The following is a 14,149-nucleotide window of genomic DNA, read 5'->3' on the forward strand; positions in this document are numbered from 1 at the left end:
TTCTCACGTGATATAAATCCATGTGCGTAAAAAGGTCTAAGTATCATCAAGATATTCCTGATATGAAAAATTTATATCCTTTGATGTGATCTACACAATGATGAGGTTGAAGGGTTTTTTCGATCTTGTCCCTCTGACGATTAAGTTAACTCGAGGAGATATACACACAAGTGATCTTTTATATAGAAAGAGAAGAAATTATTCTTTATAATATATATATATATATATATATATATATATATATATTATCTCTTGTCGACATAGGCATAAGGGAACTTACAACATAGGCATAAAGAAACTTACAACTATCTTGATTGGACTTACATCCGTGTGCATAGATAAAGGGAGGCAGGTTTTTGCATTAACTGGACTATAACGTCTATAACCATGCATTGAATAATAATTAATTGATAATATTTTTATTATCAAATATTATTTTTGATATTTTTCATTCAACTTTATCCTCTGGCATCTAACTATTTTATATTTTCTAGACCATCAATTAAAAGATAAATAATAGAATCTTGATTAATAAAGTCTATTGTCTTTTCCATTGTTTTTTTATTATAAAAAACTAACTATAAGATAACGAGAGTTGCTGCATTATCACTCCTATTATGTTATGGCTGAACGGCCAATAAAATTGTATAATTTCTTTAGAAAATAATTATATTTTATGTATTTCTTAATCAATATTTTTATTTTATTATTTTCTCAAACAGTATATTTAATTAAAAAATATTTAAATTATCTTTCAAAATTTTTTCGTTTATTACAATGTTATAGACTTTCAACCTAAACCAAACTAATTACAATAATCGTCTACGAGCAATAACAATCAAAGAGACACATATGATATCGTATTTTTCAATAATATTTACAGTATTTTTAATACCTTAATGAAACACTATGAATATTATTTAGAAAATAATATAAATGAGTGAAATAAAAATACTATAATAGTTAAAAATAGATAAAATTAAATTAAAAAATTGATGAGAAAACTTTCGAGGGATATTTTGAATATTTTTAAAAATTAAGATTACTTTTTGAGAAAAAAATAAAAAAAATATTCAAAATATAAATATTTTCTAGGAAAAGCATGCAATACAATTCCACTCATGCGTCGTAGCCAAACACCCAATTCCACATGGTTTGGTTAGTCCAAACAAGGAAGATACGTCCCTGGTCATTTATGCTGTCGCACCCCCCCGATCACCTGCCTCTGCATTGGAGCCAACCTCCGGGGCCCACATTCCGAACGCGTGTGCCCAGAAACGAGAATTGAACCACGAAGTCAATATTTGACGTCCTCATATTTAAAAAAGAGTTTTAAACATATTTCAGATGACCTACCCACTCCGATACCTGCACTGTTATTAGACGGGACACAGCAGGCTCCTGATTGGTGGTCTTCCGGGGGCCCTCAGCCAATCACATCCCCCCAACTTCGCGCATTAACTCGAACGCAGATGCTATGCAGGCTACTATGTAGCGAAAACCATCCATCCCCCTACTCTTCCAATCTCAACCGCCCATCGGAGCGGGTCAACTCTTGATAATTTAAACAAACGGTTGATATGAACCTTTAATCCTTTCCCGTGCAAGTTACCCTGCACAGGATCGACAACGCCTCACCCACCCCGAACGCTCTCCCGGCTCCCATACAATCATAAATAACGACCCGCCTCTCTCGATTCGCTCACCTTCTCTTCCACCACCTTTCTCTCTGTCTCATCACCTTCTTGCGGCGTCGCTGCCACCCTCCTTCGGCGGAGCAGGAAGAATGGGATTCTTCAGGCTGGTGACGGGGCTGCCGGGTCCGAGCGGGTTCGGATCCGCTTCCACGGCCGAGCAGGTCACCGCTGGCATTGACGCCTCCAACCTCACCGTCATCATCACCGGTCCGTCCATCCTCTGCTTTACTTCTCTTGCTGCTCTGCTTGCCTTCTTGACGATGCAAATGTCAATCCAAGTAGAGAATAACTTAACTTGTTCGTATGTATTTCCATTAACGATCATCAATGAGGGTTTTTACCCGATGCAGGAGGTGCAAGCGGAATCGGCACAGAGACCGCGAGAGTTTTTGCGCTTCGAGGAGCACATGTCATCATTGCTGCAAGGAACTTGAAGGCTGCCGTTGGCGCAAAGCAACTCATCCAGCGAACTGCTCCAGCATCCCGAGTCGACATCTTAGAGCTCGATCTGAGCTCGTTGAAGTCCGTGCGAGCCTTCGCAGATAAATTCCTTTCCATGGATTTACCTCTCGACGTCTTGATGTATGTGATTCTTCTTGTTACTGCTCTTCCATATCCGGCATCACAACTGAGACAGAGTTTTGTGCATCAAATTTGTTTCCAGAAACAATGCCGGTGTGATGTTCTGTCCCCATCAACTCTCCCGGGATGGAATCGAGATGCAGTTTGCTACAAATCATCTGGGTATCATATGCATTTATATCAGTGTTTTGAGTTCTTAGCGAAGCTGTTGGTTTAATCAATTGAACTTTACACTACAGGTCACTTTCTGTTGACGAATCTTCTACTTGAGAAGATGAAAAGCACAGCGAAGAAGACAGGAATGGAGGGTCGCATCATAAATCTATCATCGATAGCTCACAAGCATACATACAAGGGAGGAATATGGTTCGATAAACTTAATGACAAGGATGTGTAAGTTTCAGTTGGCAACTGCTCTGCTGCATTTATATGAGAATGGTTATTTCATCAATAAAGCTGGTTGATGTTTTCTTCTGTTTCCTTGTTGCTTTATCAGATACTCGGATAAAAAGGCATATGGACAGTCCAAACTGGCCAATATATTGCATGCAAATGAGCTATCTCGGCGCTTACAGGTACTCAGTTTGATGCATAAACTACACAAGGAATCATACCAAAGAACAAAAATACATAACTACCATTATATTTGATTGATATACAAATATGTTTCTCAAAATGGACTCTTATACGAACAGTTTGCAGATATAAACAATTCGTCCATGGTCGACATCTTTTTATAACCCTTTTGCAATATTGTCACAGATAAAATGTATTACCTTAGCAAAGACAAGTAAAGACCCTGCTCTGTTCATACATCTTCTTCCTTCTCATTCCTCAAATTTATTCACGCTGTTTATGTGGAGAAAGAGGAAAATAAAGCATGAACTAAATCATTTTCTGGATTACGCCTAAGCTCAAAGGAGAAGTCTGAACTCATAATTTCATGCTTAATGTGCCATTAGGTGAATCTGGCTAACTTAAGTGCACAAACCTGACACACCAGCTGAATTGTGCATCTGCTGCTGCTCCATGTCGTCATCCTGGCTTATCCACCTGGGTGACCATTTTAGTACTTTTAGAATCACAAGTACAAAAGATCTTATCCATCTTTGAATGACTGACAAGATTGCTCTTGGTATCTAAATAGATTTAGTAACAGGGATAAACAAGCAACATACTTTTATCAGAAAGGAAGTCACTTTCTGTTGATCAAAACCTGGATCATCATCAGGGCAGGAGCATGTATAAGTTAATTTGCTCTTTGTTTCCACTTCCATTCAAACAGGTTTTGCACAAGACCTCCACCTGAAAATGTGCTGTTGAACCATGAAACACTGCATTAAAATGTCCCTGTAGTTCCTTCAGGTGGTGAGATTTTACGCTAACTGGCCCGTAAGAAGCATCCATACGTACATGTAGCCTGTTTTGTTTTCTCAATCTGAATTCTATGACAGGTTGGTTTTACACAGATTTACTACTCTCATGGTTAACAGGAAGATGGGGCAAAAGTTACAGTAAATTCTGTTCATCCAGGTCTGATCATGACAAATTTGATGAGGCATTCTTTCCTTTTAATGCGTATGCACGATGAACCTTCCGAGTTGATTATTTTATTTGAAGAGTGAAAAGTTCCGAACTCATACATTGTGCATGCTGCTTGCTTGCAGGGGTGCTAAAAGTATTCAGTTTTGTCTTCTGGAAGAATGTACCACAGGTGTGATGCACTCGGTTGATGATTAAAGCCGCCACTCTATGCATTAAAAGAATCCTTTTTTCCTGCAAAAGATATGGCAATCTGGATTAGAATCCTGCGATGCAATGGAGAATCTAATTTTCCTCTTGCTCATCTAGTATCATGCTAAGCTATATTTCTGATTAGATAGGTGCGAGTTGAAATGACAATATTAAGCCAACTTCACCTGCCAATAGTCCGGCCGGCTGGCTTCTCTCCTCATCTTGAATAGGTTGTGGCCAATTTCTGCTGGAGGTGGTGCTCAAGCAAATGTTTGACCTAGATAATTTTATAGGCTCCGCGGTTCTCAATAGAAGAAGAAAAAAAAAATCAGAAGAGAATCTCTAAAAATCTTAATAATTCTATATGATGTTAATTGCAAGGGGTAAACGTGAGAGTTGTGTATTCTACGTATCAGCAGCTACTATAATATTAGATTTTATGGCTCTTTATAATTGAATAAGATATATATAATATAATTAATTAGATTCTGATGAGATGCCGAGTTATGTAATATAATATAATTGATTGAATAAGATATATATAATATAATATAATTGAAATATATCGATCAATAGAAAAGAAATCCACTTAAAGTAGAATTATGTATGCAGGGAGCAGCTACTACATGCTACGTCGCACTGCATCCGAGCCTCAAGGGTGTGACCGGGAAGTACTTCTTCGACTGCAACGAGGAGATGCCGAGTTCCTGGGCCAGAGACAAGAAGTTGGCGAAGAAGCTCTGGGGCTTCAGCGAAAAGCTGGTTAAATCAAGCCTAAGAGATCTCCCATAAAATTGTTGATATTTCCCTACTAGCAACCTATGACTGTAAGGTTTCAATCTACCTTTCTTTCTTTCCTCCGATTACATGCTGCAAAATTGTTGAAGGTGTAACTATAGTAATCGGCTGTCTTCATGCCAAAGATCTTTTAGATCACTCTGAACTGCAACGCTCCACACCTGGAGCAACAAAATTACAACCTCAGCTTTTTAGCAAGTAGGAGACAAAGCATCATCTTGAACTAAACATCCCACTTTTATTATTATTCTTCTAAAAGTAATTTCAGAAAATTAATGCAACATCTTCTTGAGGTAATTGCATGTAACATAATGTTATTAGAGTTATCCAACAATTTGGAACCTTTGAGATTAAACATGTAGCAAATAAAATCCATGTAAGCAGTAGATCAAAAGGATTAGATCCATCACATAATAGTCTGCCACATGATAGTTTCACAAGACTAGCTTATCTTGATCAGAACACAAATGTAATCTCATTCTCACCCTCTGACAATAAAATGATCAGATTTAAGCATCCAAGTAACATCAATTTGGAACTGTATGATAGATACCTTTGCTATCTTAAAAGTTATATACAGTATATGGATCAGGAAATGTGATAAGGTAAAGAGCTTAGTACATCATTTTACCCACTACAGACAAACAACTGTGAAATAAATTTAAAAGACATCCAAAAGATAATGACCCTTAGGCATCATTTCCATTTCAAAACATTCAATCCAGCCAACCACATGATCACCAATCACAAGGATCATCTGAGAAAACCTCAACCCACCAAAACACATTTTTCACATACTCATTAGGACTTCTCAAAGTCAGTGATAGGAGGAGACATGTTCAAGTAGCAGACAAGGCACACACTACTGCACTCTTCACCTTCTTGAAACAATACTAGCTGTTATTGAACAGAAACTCATTACACAGGATCAAAAGTGAAACAGTAAAATGTCAGAAACCACAAGTAAGAACTGACATCATCATCAATCACTTAACATAGATCACTTTGTAATAGGAACAAGGAAAACAAAAATGTGCAGCTGACAAATGAACTATAGAAACCAAATGCAAAGCTGCATCCAAATCAAATCATTTAACAACTAGGCCAAATTAGCGGTCATTGTCCTATCAATTTTACAGAAAGTTAAACTTAAACAATGTCCAACCACATTGTCCTTAGCTCAAAATCATGATACAGCTGAAACAATTTGAAAGCATACAATGCAAGTTAACCATTAGCAGAAGATAGGAGCTGCCCACATTTTAACAAGAAAAATGAATGCTAGTGAAGAATATAAGAAATGACAACAGCAACTTAGCATCCCAATTGAATCATTCACAATTTGGCCAAATTCAGCCATCATCTCCACAATTCTATAGAGAATGTCTAACATCATCATCTTAATTTTATAGAGAATGTCTAACATTGACTGCCATCTTAGTGCATCACTTATCATCTTTCATAATAATATATATGTTATCTCTAGTACATTGATATTTGATTAGTTAAGTTATATTATATATGATGGATATATATATATATATATATATATATATATATATATATATATATATATATATATATATATATATTCTATGATCATTATATTATTAAGTGATTTCATGACATACACGATTCTATTCATGCATAGGAATCTATTTAATAAAATGATGTGTATCTACTTAGTAGAAAGCTCTTTATTTTTTCCTATTGGGTAATTTTGCTTATTATATTATTTTTTAATTGATCGCAATAGATTTCGATTAAAAAAATGAAAATCTCAAAACTCCAATCCTGCCTTTGGTATTTACTCTTTATAAAATAAAATAAAAATTGATAGAAATTTTCTTTTAGGATTTTTCTAGAGAAGTATTAAAGGGGTGTTCGAATCAGATACTTTTTTAGTTAAATAAACGTGTATGACAAAAGACAATTTCAGTTTCCACTATGGATTTCATGAAGTTCGTAATGGGATAAATGTTTTAGAATTCATACACGTGGCTGTTTTCTAATGGATGAAGCTTTGGTTTGGGCCGGCTTTGGGTTCGGTTCAGTTTGGGTCAAGTTGGAGCTGAACCGGGCTTTCCATTTGATCTCGACCCGGTTAGCTAATAGGTCAAGTCGCCACTATGTGAGACGGACGCGTCGGGTTCCGTCTTGGTCGAACGATGAATCGGCGTCGTCGTTCTCCGCTCCTCCACCCCGCTTGCTTCCTCCTCGCCCGACCGCACTCCGCCGGGATCCCCGTCCGGCCGCCCAACCCTCCTTCCCCCGACAACAACGAGCGCGACGAGGGCTTCGTCAAGATCCTGTGCGACATCCTCCGTTCCCGCCCGCAGGGCTGGCGCGCCGCCCTCGCCTCCCCCTTCGTCGCCAACCGCCTCCGTCCCCGCCACGTCGAGCGCCTTCTCCTCATCCTTCACCATCAACGCCACGACGATCCTCGCCTCGCTCTCCGCTTCTTCGATTTCCTCGGCCTCCACCACCGCTTCCCCCACTCCCCCCTCTCTTTCGCCCTCCTCGCCCACGCCCTCCTCCGCGCCGGCCTCCACTGGCCCGCGTCTTCCCTCCTCCAGACCCTTGCCTCCCACCCCGGCGTCCTCCCGGTGGACGCCTTTCGCGCCGTCGCTGAGGCCGGCCGCCTCTGCGGCGCCCCCCGCTCCACCATCGCATTCGACTTCCTGGTCCAGGCCTACCTTCAGATCGGCCGCCCTTTGGACACCCTCGCCGTCCTCAGTCTTCTCCCGGAGCCCCGGACCTTCAGCGACGTCATGCACGGATTGGCCAAGGCCAGGATGTTCGATCTGGTCTTCGCGGTGTTCGACGAGGCCGCGAGATCTGGGATCACCCTCGACGTCTTCATCTATACTGCGGTGGTGAAGGCCTTTTGCGAGCTGAAGGATTTGAATAGTGCTAAAGAAATCATTTCCCGGATGGAGGCCGATGGGGCAAATTCTAGTGTCGTCCCGTACAATGTGTTGATTCATGGGCTTTGCAAGAACCGAAAGGTTACGGAGGCGATGGAAATCAAGAATTCTTTGGGGTCGAGTGGGTTGAAGGCCAATGATGTGACTTATTGCACTTTGGTTCTTGGACTTTGCAAGGTGGAGGAGTTGGAAACGGCTGTGGAAATAACCAAGGAAATGATCGACTTAGGCTTGGTACCGACCAAAGCTGTTTGCTCCACAGTAGTGGATGGATTGAGGAGGAAAGGAAAGCTAGAAGAGGCTTTTGGATTAGTTCATAAGCTGGGAAACGTGGGATTGATCCCCAATCTGTTTGCTTATAATGCTTTGATCAATACTTTGTGTAAGAGTGGGAAATTTGATGAAGCTGAATCTCTTTTTGCAAAGATGAAGGAGAAAGGTCTATCTCCGGACGATGTTACCTATTCAATATTGATTGATTCGTTGTGCAAAAGGGGCAAATTGAATAATGCCCTCCAGTTGTTCGGCAAACTGAAGGAAGAAGGTTTGCGAGTTACCATTTACCCGTTCAATTCTTTGATCAATGGGCATTGCCGATCAGGAGGTTTGACCAAAGCAGAGGCTCTCTTTAGGGAGATGACTGACCAAGGATTGTCACCAAATGAATTAACTTATACTTCATTGATAACTGGATATTGCAGGGAAGGGGATTTGGCTAGTGCTTCGAAGCTTCACCGCCAGATGCCTGAGAATGGTTTGACATGGAATACTCATACTTTCACAGCCCTTATTAGTGGATATTGTCGGGCTAGATTGATGGTGAAAGCTGCTGGATTGTTTGATGAAATGGTAGAACTGAATGTGTTGCCGAACCAAGTGACCTATAATGTCATGATAGAAGGATATTGTTCTATAGGAGATACGGCAACAGCTTTCCAGCTATATGATGGGATGGTAAAGAAGGGCATCACCCCAGACAATTATACTTTTAGGTCCTTGATAACTGGCTTGTGTATGTGTGGCAGAGTGGCTGAAGCCAAGGAATTTGTAGATGATCTACACAGCGAGCATCAGGCACTAAATGAGATGAGCTGCAGTTCCCTTCTTCATGGATTCTGCAAACAAGAAAGAATAGATGATGCCTATGATCTCTGGAAAGAAATGGTGGAGAGGGGAGTAAATATGGATCTTGTCTGTTACAGTGTGCTTATTTATGGATCTTTAATGCAGCAGGATAAAGTAAGATCACATTCACTATTAAGAGAAATGATCAACAAAGGAATTAAGCCTGATGTTATTTTGTATACTAATATAGTTGATGCATATTCGAAGCTAGAAAAATTTTCAGAAGCCTCAGTTATCTGGGATAAAATGGCTGTTGAGGGATGTCAGCCAAATGTTGTGACTTATAACGTACTGATAAATGGATTGTGTAAAGCAGGATTCTTTAATAAAGCACTGATGCTTTGCAAAGAAATGCTAGTTAGTGGAGTTCTTCCTAATAGTGTTACATTTGGCTCCTTGCTCGACTGCCTTACTAGAGAAGGAAATATGAATAAAGCTGTAATGCTGCATCGAGTGATGCTTAATGGAATTTTAGCCAATACAGTTACGTACAACCTGCTAATAAGGGGTTTCTGCAGAACTGGGAGAATTCAGGATGCTGCTAGCCTTGTTGGTCATATGGTTCAAAATAATATTTTTCCTGATTGCATTAGTTATTCGACACTAATTTATGAGTACTGCAGAACGGGTAATCTAAATGAAGCTTTTCAGCTATGGGATGAGATGCTTAGAAGTGGATTGAAGCCTGATACGTTAGCATACAATTTACTTATACGTGGTTGCATTATAAGCGGTGAGCTGGCTAAAGCTTCTGCTTTATACGATGACATGATCAGATGCAATGTGAAGCCAAATTGGGCGACATATACCTCTCTTATTCATGGTATATGCTCGATGGGCACTAAAGGACGGCAAACATTTCTTATCGAGTAAATGTATTTCAGAGTAACCTGTGGTTATATGCTCTCAGCAATGGATTGATCAACAGGTGGCAGGATAGCTGCTATTTCCTCTATTCAATGCATATTGCTGAGGTTGGTTATAGTTTGTTAATCTAATAGTCAAACCATTGATGGTCAACAAGTATGATGGTTCCAATAATGATCTGGCTTGTATTCTGTGCAGGTTACTGGTCGGTCGATTTGATATAAAACCCACCAATTAACTCGGTTACAGGTGTGGTTTTGTCTGACATATTTAAAAGTAAAGCTATTTCAATGTATTGATTCTCTCAAAACTACATGGTGAGAGGCATCTTCAGAAGGGCCCTTAATTCATCTGTGGTTTAAGGTATAATCTCTATTTTCTTATTTAAGATCCAAAAACTTGTAAACTAAACGAAGTATGTTCACTGCATGTCGATATTGATGCGTGTGCCCATGATTTTATGAAGGTCATTTTAAGATGTGAAAGAGTTTCAAAGGAAAGCATTTACTGTTCCAAAAGTTCAACTTGAAGGAAGGTGATGACTGACTCTGGCAATCGATAACCATAACGCTGCAAACTAGCAAAATCTGATCTTCCATGAGTTGGAAAGTAAGAACAAAAGGAAGCATGCATGTTTCAGATATTTCTTCATTCTGAAGTTGTTTCCTGCTTCCGGTTATCCCTAAAACTATACTTCTCTCTAATTTTCCTCTGTTCAATTTTTCTGGTTGTAAATTCTTGTACAAAACTGCTTATTGATTTAGTTACACATCACAATCTTTATAAATGTTACTTGCAAGTAGTTATCGTACCATAATGCTTTGTCAGATTATTTAATGTGTTTTCTGATAAAGTTTAAGAGAGAGGAGAAGATTGGCGCCATGGAATGGTTTTTTGGTTTGTGACCTGATTGTGAAAATAATCTGTCTCTGCATTTTGAACTTCATAAAACCCTATGTTTCTGGTAGACTTTTAATCATGCTGAGGCTCATGTGTATGAAGCATGGAAATGAGCAAGAAAGTTGTATAGGGTGGGCTACCAACTGACCGGAAGCCCTCGTAGGATGTCATTTACTGAAAACAGCTAAATATGTTATGTCTCAGCGATCCTTCTGAACGGATTCTGGATAAGTTTTGATGTACCAAAATTTCTCCTGAATTTGTCATTGAAATTACTTGGGTAAGTTAAAACAATCTCTACGTTTGTAACATTATGCACTGTTGATCGAGTCTCAACAAATAAATAAGTCAATTATTCCATCAGATTAGATGGTGACTAATGTCTCAAAACATGTTACTACTAGCTTTGATTCTTGGCTATGTTACCAGCTGAGCCGCAGACCACATCAACTCATCCTACTTATTACAGACTTGAAATGCCAAGGTGGAGCAGTAGTTTTCAAATAAGGTGTCACTAATTTCTTAGATTCAAAGTTAATCTTCACAATGCAGTTGTTCCTCTTTAGTTCTCCTCGGACCTTCCATACCAGCTCTACACCTTCAACTTGCTTGGCCTCCTCCACTTTGCAAAGGACAACATCAGCAGCTAAGATTTCTCCATCACACCTGATAATGTAACCTGTATCCACAGGTCCAGAAAGGGAATCCAATGAGCCATCACATTTAATAGTGAAACTGAGATCAAATTATTTACCACAGATCTAGTATTTGGAAGAAAAACCCCTTGGAAGCCCTCAGAAAGACCTCTGTGCTAAGCATGATCAATAGTACAAGCAAAAACTTGCCCAGATAATTGTGAAACAAGGATTTGTTATGGTTAACCCAAAGAAACCAATGAGATAGCTAATAGGCTTCTTAGTGGCCATGCATCTCAAAATCTGTATCGAAAATATATCAATTTATTCGAGTACCAACATCCCAATGTGGAAAAGCTAAAAAGGAGTATAATGTCATTTACTTTTCATGGAATCATATCATCACACACGAGCGTCAAAATCTGAAATATCATGTCCAAGTATTTTAAAGACCTTTTGTAGAAGAAAATTATAGGAAGCAAGAAAGGAGAAGAGATAAAGAGCTAGTGCATAATTTGAGATAGTAATGGCAAAGGAAACTAGCACTGAAAGCATGCCATGCTAAATACTTACGCCAAGTAATTGACAGAACTACCAGAGAAATACTAATGGCAAGGTAAACTAACAATGAACCATATCCATGCCAAATACTTATGCCAAGTAATGACAGAGCACTAACAGAAAACCGAACTATTACTTTCTTTTTTGAAAAAGATATGCTTGCACTATAGCAGATTCATCGGCCGATCATCTTATGCACTACATCTCCACGTCGGCAGAGCACTTTGATCACTTGGACAATCGCTAAAAAACTTAAATGTCTCGTCTTAAACAAGTTTTTATGAAGAAATTTCAAAAAGGGGGGATGAGTGATAATCATAGCTTTGCTTGTCCAAGGCTTTGGAACAAATTTAGAATCAGAACTGCTAACACAAACATAGGCTGTAAAACAATAACTAATTTTGCTGAATATCTGAACATCATACATTGCAAAAATGACCAAACCAATCAGCAGTGATAGAACTATGATATTGAGAAAGCAGTCACCTAGCCACATGGAAACCTGCTGACTAATTGAACTTCTACATCTTAGCTACTTTGAACTTTGAAAGAAAAGTATGCTATAAGAAGTTCACCTGAAAATTGAAAAATAAGGCATCTATCAGCAGGATAGTTTAAGAACAAATAAAAGAATCAAGATGATTTAAGGTGAAAAGGCACCTGTCCGGTTAGAGACAAAAACGTATATAATTTCTTCTCCAATCTGATTTTTGCTCAAGTCTCCAACAAATCCAAGGACATTAAATAAATTCTGACCATCTATCGGGATGATTGGCAGATTCTGATACAAACATTCATAAGCAAATTAGTCACCAATCAGGAAGCCACATAAAAGATATTGAATCATATAATAATACCACATCCAGTAACATAAAAAACAAAGACAAAAAGCACTTGACCAATTACAAAAATAAAATGCAAGAAATTTCCCCAAATCCAACTTTTGCTCAAGTTTCCAACAAATTCAAGGACATAGCATAGAAATTCCAATCGTCTATCAGAATGATCTGTGGTTTCTGATACTAACATCCATAAATACATCAAGCAGAAAGCCACATAAGCATCGCATCCATAACATTAAACAAAAAGAAAAGAACCACCATGACAAAGACAATTGGAAAGGGAACACTAGATGACACACTGTAGATATGCTGAACAAATTATTCCATGGAAAGAAGCTGGAAAGAGGAAGATAGAGATATAAAGCATTGTGACAACAACCACAAATAAACATCCAACAGCCTCATGCATCAAACCCTTCGTCCAAAATCCTCATAAATGTAGAATACTTAATCTAAGAAGTCCCCCTGACCTTTTGTATCATGCATCAACAAGTATAAAGTACGCTTGTTAGACTGATAAAGAGGTAATACCTATCTTTCCCAAATGTAACGTATGAAAGCGGTGTCATTTTAAGATTTATATTGACTTATATCAAAAATCATATCATCAAATACCCCTTTTCCTCAACACAGCTCATAAACTTAAATGTAACAACCACACGCCCATCATATCCAATACAAAAAGAAAGCATTATAACCCTAGCAGCCATTTGCTCACCAAAGCAGTATAACCCTAGCGGCAGCCACGGCTCAAGAGCTGGTGAACTTGGTCACCGCTTTGGTCCCCTCAGAGACTGCGTGCTTGGCAAGCTCGCCAGGGAGCACCAGACGGACGGAGGTCTGGATCTCGCGAGAAGTGATGGTGGGTTTCTTGTTGTAGCGGGCGAGGCGAGAGGCCTCCTGGGCGAGCTTCTCGAAGATGTCGTTGATGAAGGAGTTCATAATGGACATGGCCTTGCTTGAGATGCCGATGTCCGGGTGCACCTGCTTGAGCACCTTGAAAATGTAGATCTTGTAGGTCTCGCTCCCCTTCTTAGTCTTCTTCTTCTTCTTCCTGTCGCCGGACGCGCTGTCCTTGGAGGGGAGGCGCTTCTCGGCCTTGAGCATCTTCTCGGCCGCGGACTTCTCCGCATTCTTCTCCTTGTCCTCGGCCGGCTTCTCGGCGGCGGGCTTCTTCTCCGCTGGCCTCTTCTCGGCCTTGGGCGCCATTAGAAGCGAGGGTTTCGGGAAAGCGACTTGCGTGTCGCGCAAGAGAAACGAACGATCGTGGAGGACAAGCGGCGATCGCAATGGAGAGAGCGGCAGACGTATATAAAGAAAAGGGTAGCGTTTTGATTGGAGGAGGTGTTTCATTTGGGATCCTTGACGTGTCACTTTCTTGGATCATCAGATTGAGCGTAAATATACGGCTATGATTCGACGTACTTTGACGGAGCGGAGGCGTTGGATACGATTCGATCCGATTACGACCGGTGTTATTG

The 14,149-nt window shown here is 39.6% G+C and overlaps 3 protein-coding genes across 6 annotated transcripts; 2 read left to right on the plus strand and 1 right to left on the minus strand.

Moving 5' to 3' along the window:
* Nucleotides 1-1,709: 1,709 nt before the first annotated feature.
* Nucleotides 1,710-4,949, plus strand: LOC135617245 (short-chain dehydrogenase TIC 32 B, chloroplastic-like). Of its 2 annotated transcripts, XM_065117276.1 has the most exons (8): nt 1,710-1,904; nt 2,048-2,279; nt 2,362-2,441; nt 2,519-2,672; nt 2,776-2,854; nt 3,773-3,857; nt 3,947-3,993; nt 4,626-4,949. In XM_065117276.1, exons 1-8 carry the CDS (start codon nt 1,787-1,789, stop codon nt 4,803-4,805), a joined length of 975 nt encoding a protein of 324 aa, XP_064973348.1. In that variant the 5' UTR covers nt 1,710-1,786; the 3' UTR covers nt 4,806-4,949. The 2 variants fall into 2 exon arrangements, with proteins under 2 accessions (XP_064973348.1, XP_064973349.1); XM_065117277.1 differs by lacking the exons at nt 3,773-3,857; nt 3,947-3,993.
* Nucleotides 4,950-6,842: 1,893 nt separating this feature from the next.
* On the plus strand, nt 6,843-10,517 carry LOC135617247 (putative pentatricopeptide repeat-containing protein At5g59900). Its single transcript, XM_065117278.1, has 3 exons — nt 6,843-9,837; nt 9,929-10,093; nt 10,197-10,517. Exon 1 carries the CDS (start codon nt 6,980-6,982, stop codon nt 9,734-9,736), a length of 2,757 nt encoding a protein of 918 aa, XP_064973350.1. The 5' UTR covers nt 6,843-6,979; the 3' UTR covers nt 9,737-9,837; nt 9,929-10,093; nt 10,197-10,517.
* Nucleotides 10,518-10,970: 453 nt separating this feature from the next.
* LOC135583838 (histone H2B.11-like) lies at nt 10,971-13,960 on the minus strand. 3 transcript variants are annotated; one of them, XM_065117283.1, is made up of 4 exons: nt 13,387-13,960; nt 12,487-12,607; nt 12,313-12,401; nt 10,971-11,309 (listed from the first exon to the last, which is right to left on the minus strand). In XM_065117283.1, the coding sequence occupies exon 1, from the start codon at nt 13,875-13,877 to the stop codon at nt 13,419-13,421; it is 459 nt and encodes a 152-aa protein (XP_064973355.1). In that variant the 5' UTR covers nt 13,878-13,960; the 3' UTR covers nt 10,971-11,309; nt 12,313-12,401; nt 12,487-12,607; nt 13,387-13,418. The 3 variants fall into 3 exon arrangements, with proteins under 3 accessions (XP_064973355.1, XP_064973356.1, XP_064973354.1); XM_065117284.1 differs by lacking the exon at nt 12,313-12,401; XM_065117282.1 differs by having other exon boundaries at nt 10,971-12,401.
* Nucleotides 13,961-14,149: the final 189 nt, after the last annotated feature.

The sequence above is a fragment of the Musa acuminata genome, chromosome BXJ2-7, assembly GCF_036884655.1.
Source record: "Musa acuminata AAA Group cultivar baxijiao chromosome BXJ2-7, Cavendish_Baxijiao_AAA, whole genome shotgun sequence".
NCBI lineage: Eukaryota > Viridiplantae > Streptophyta > Magnoliopsida > Zingiberales > Musaceae > Musa > Musa acuminata.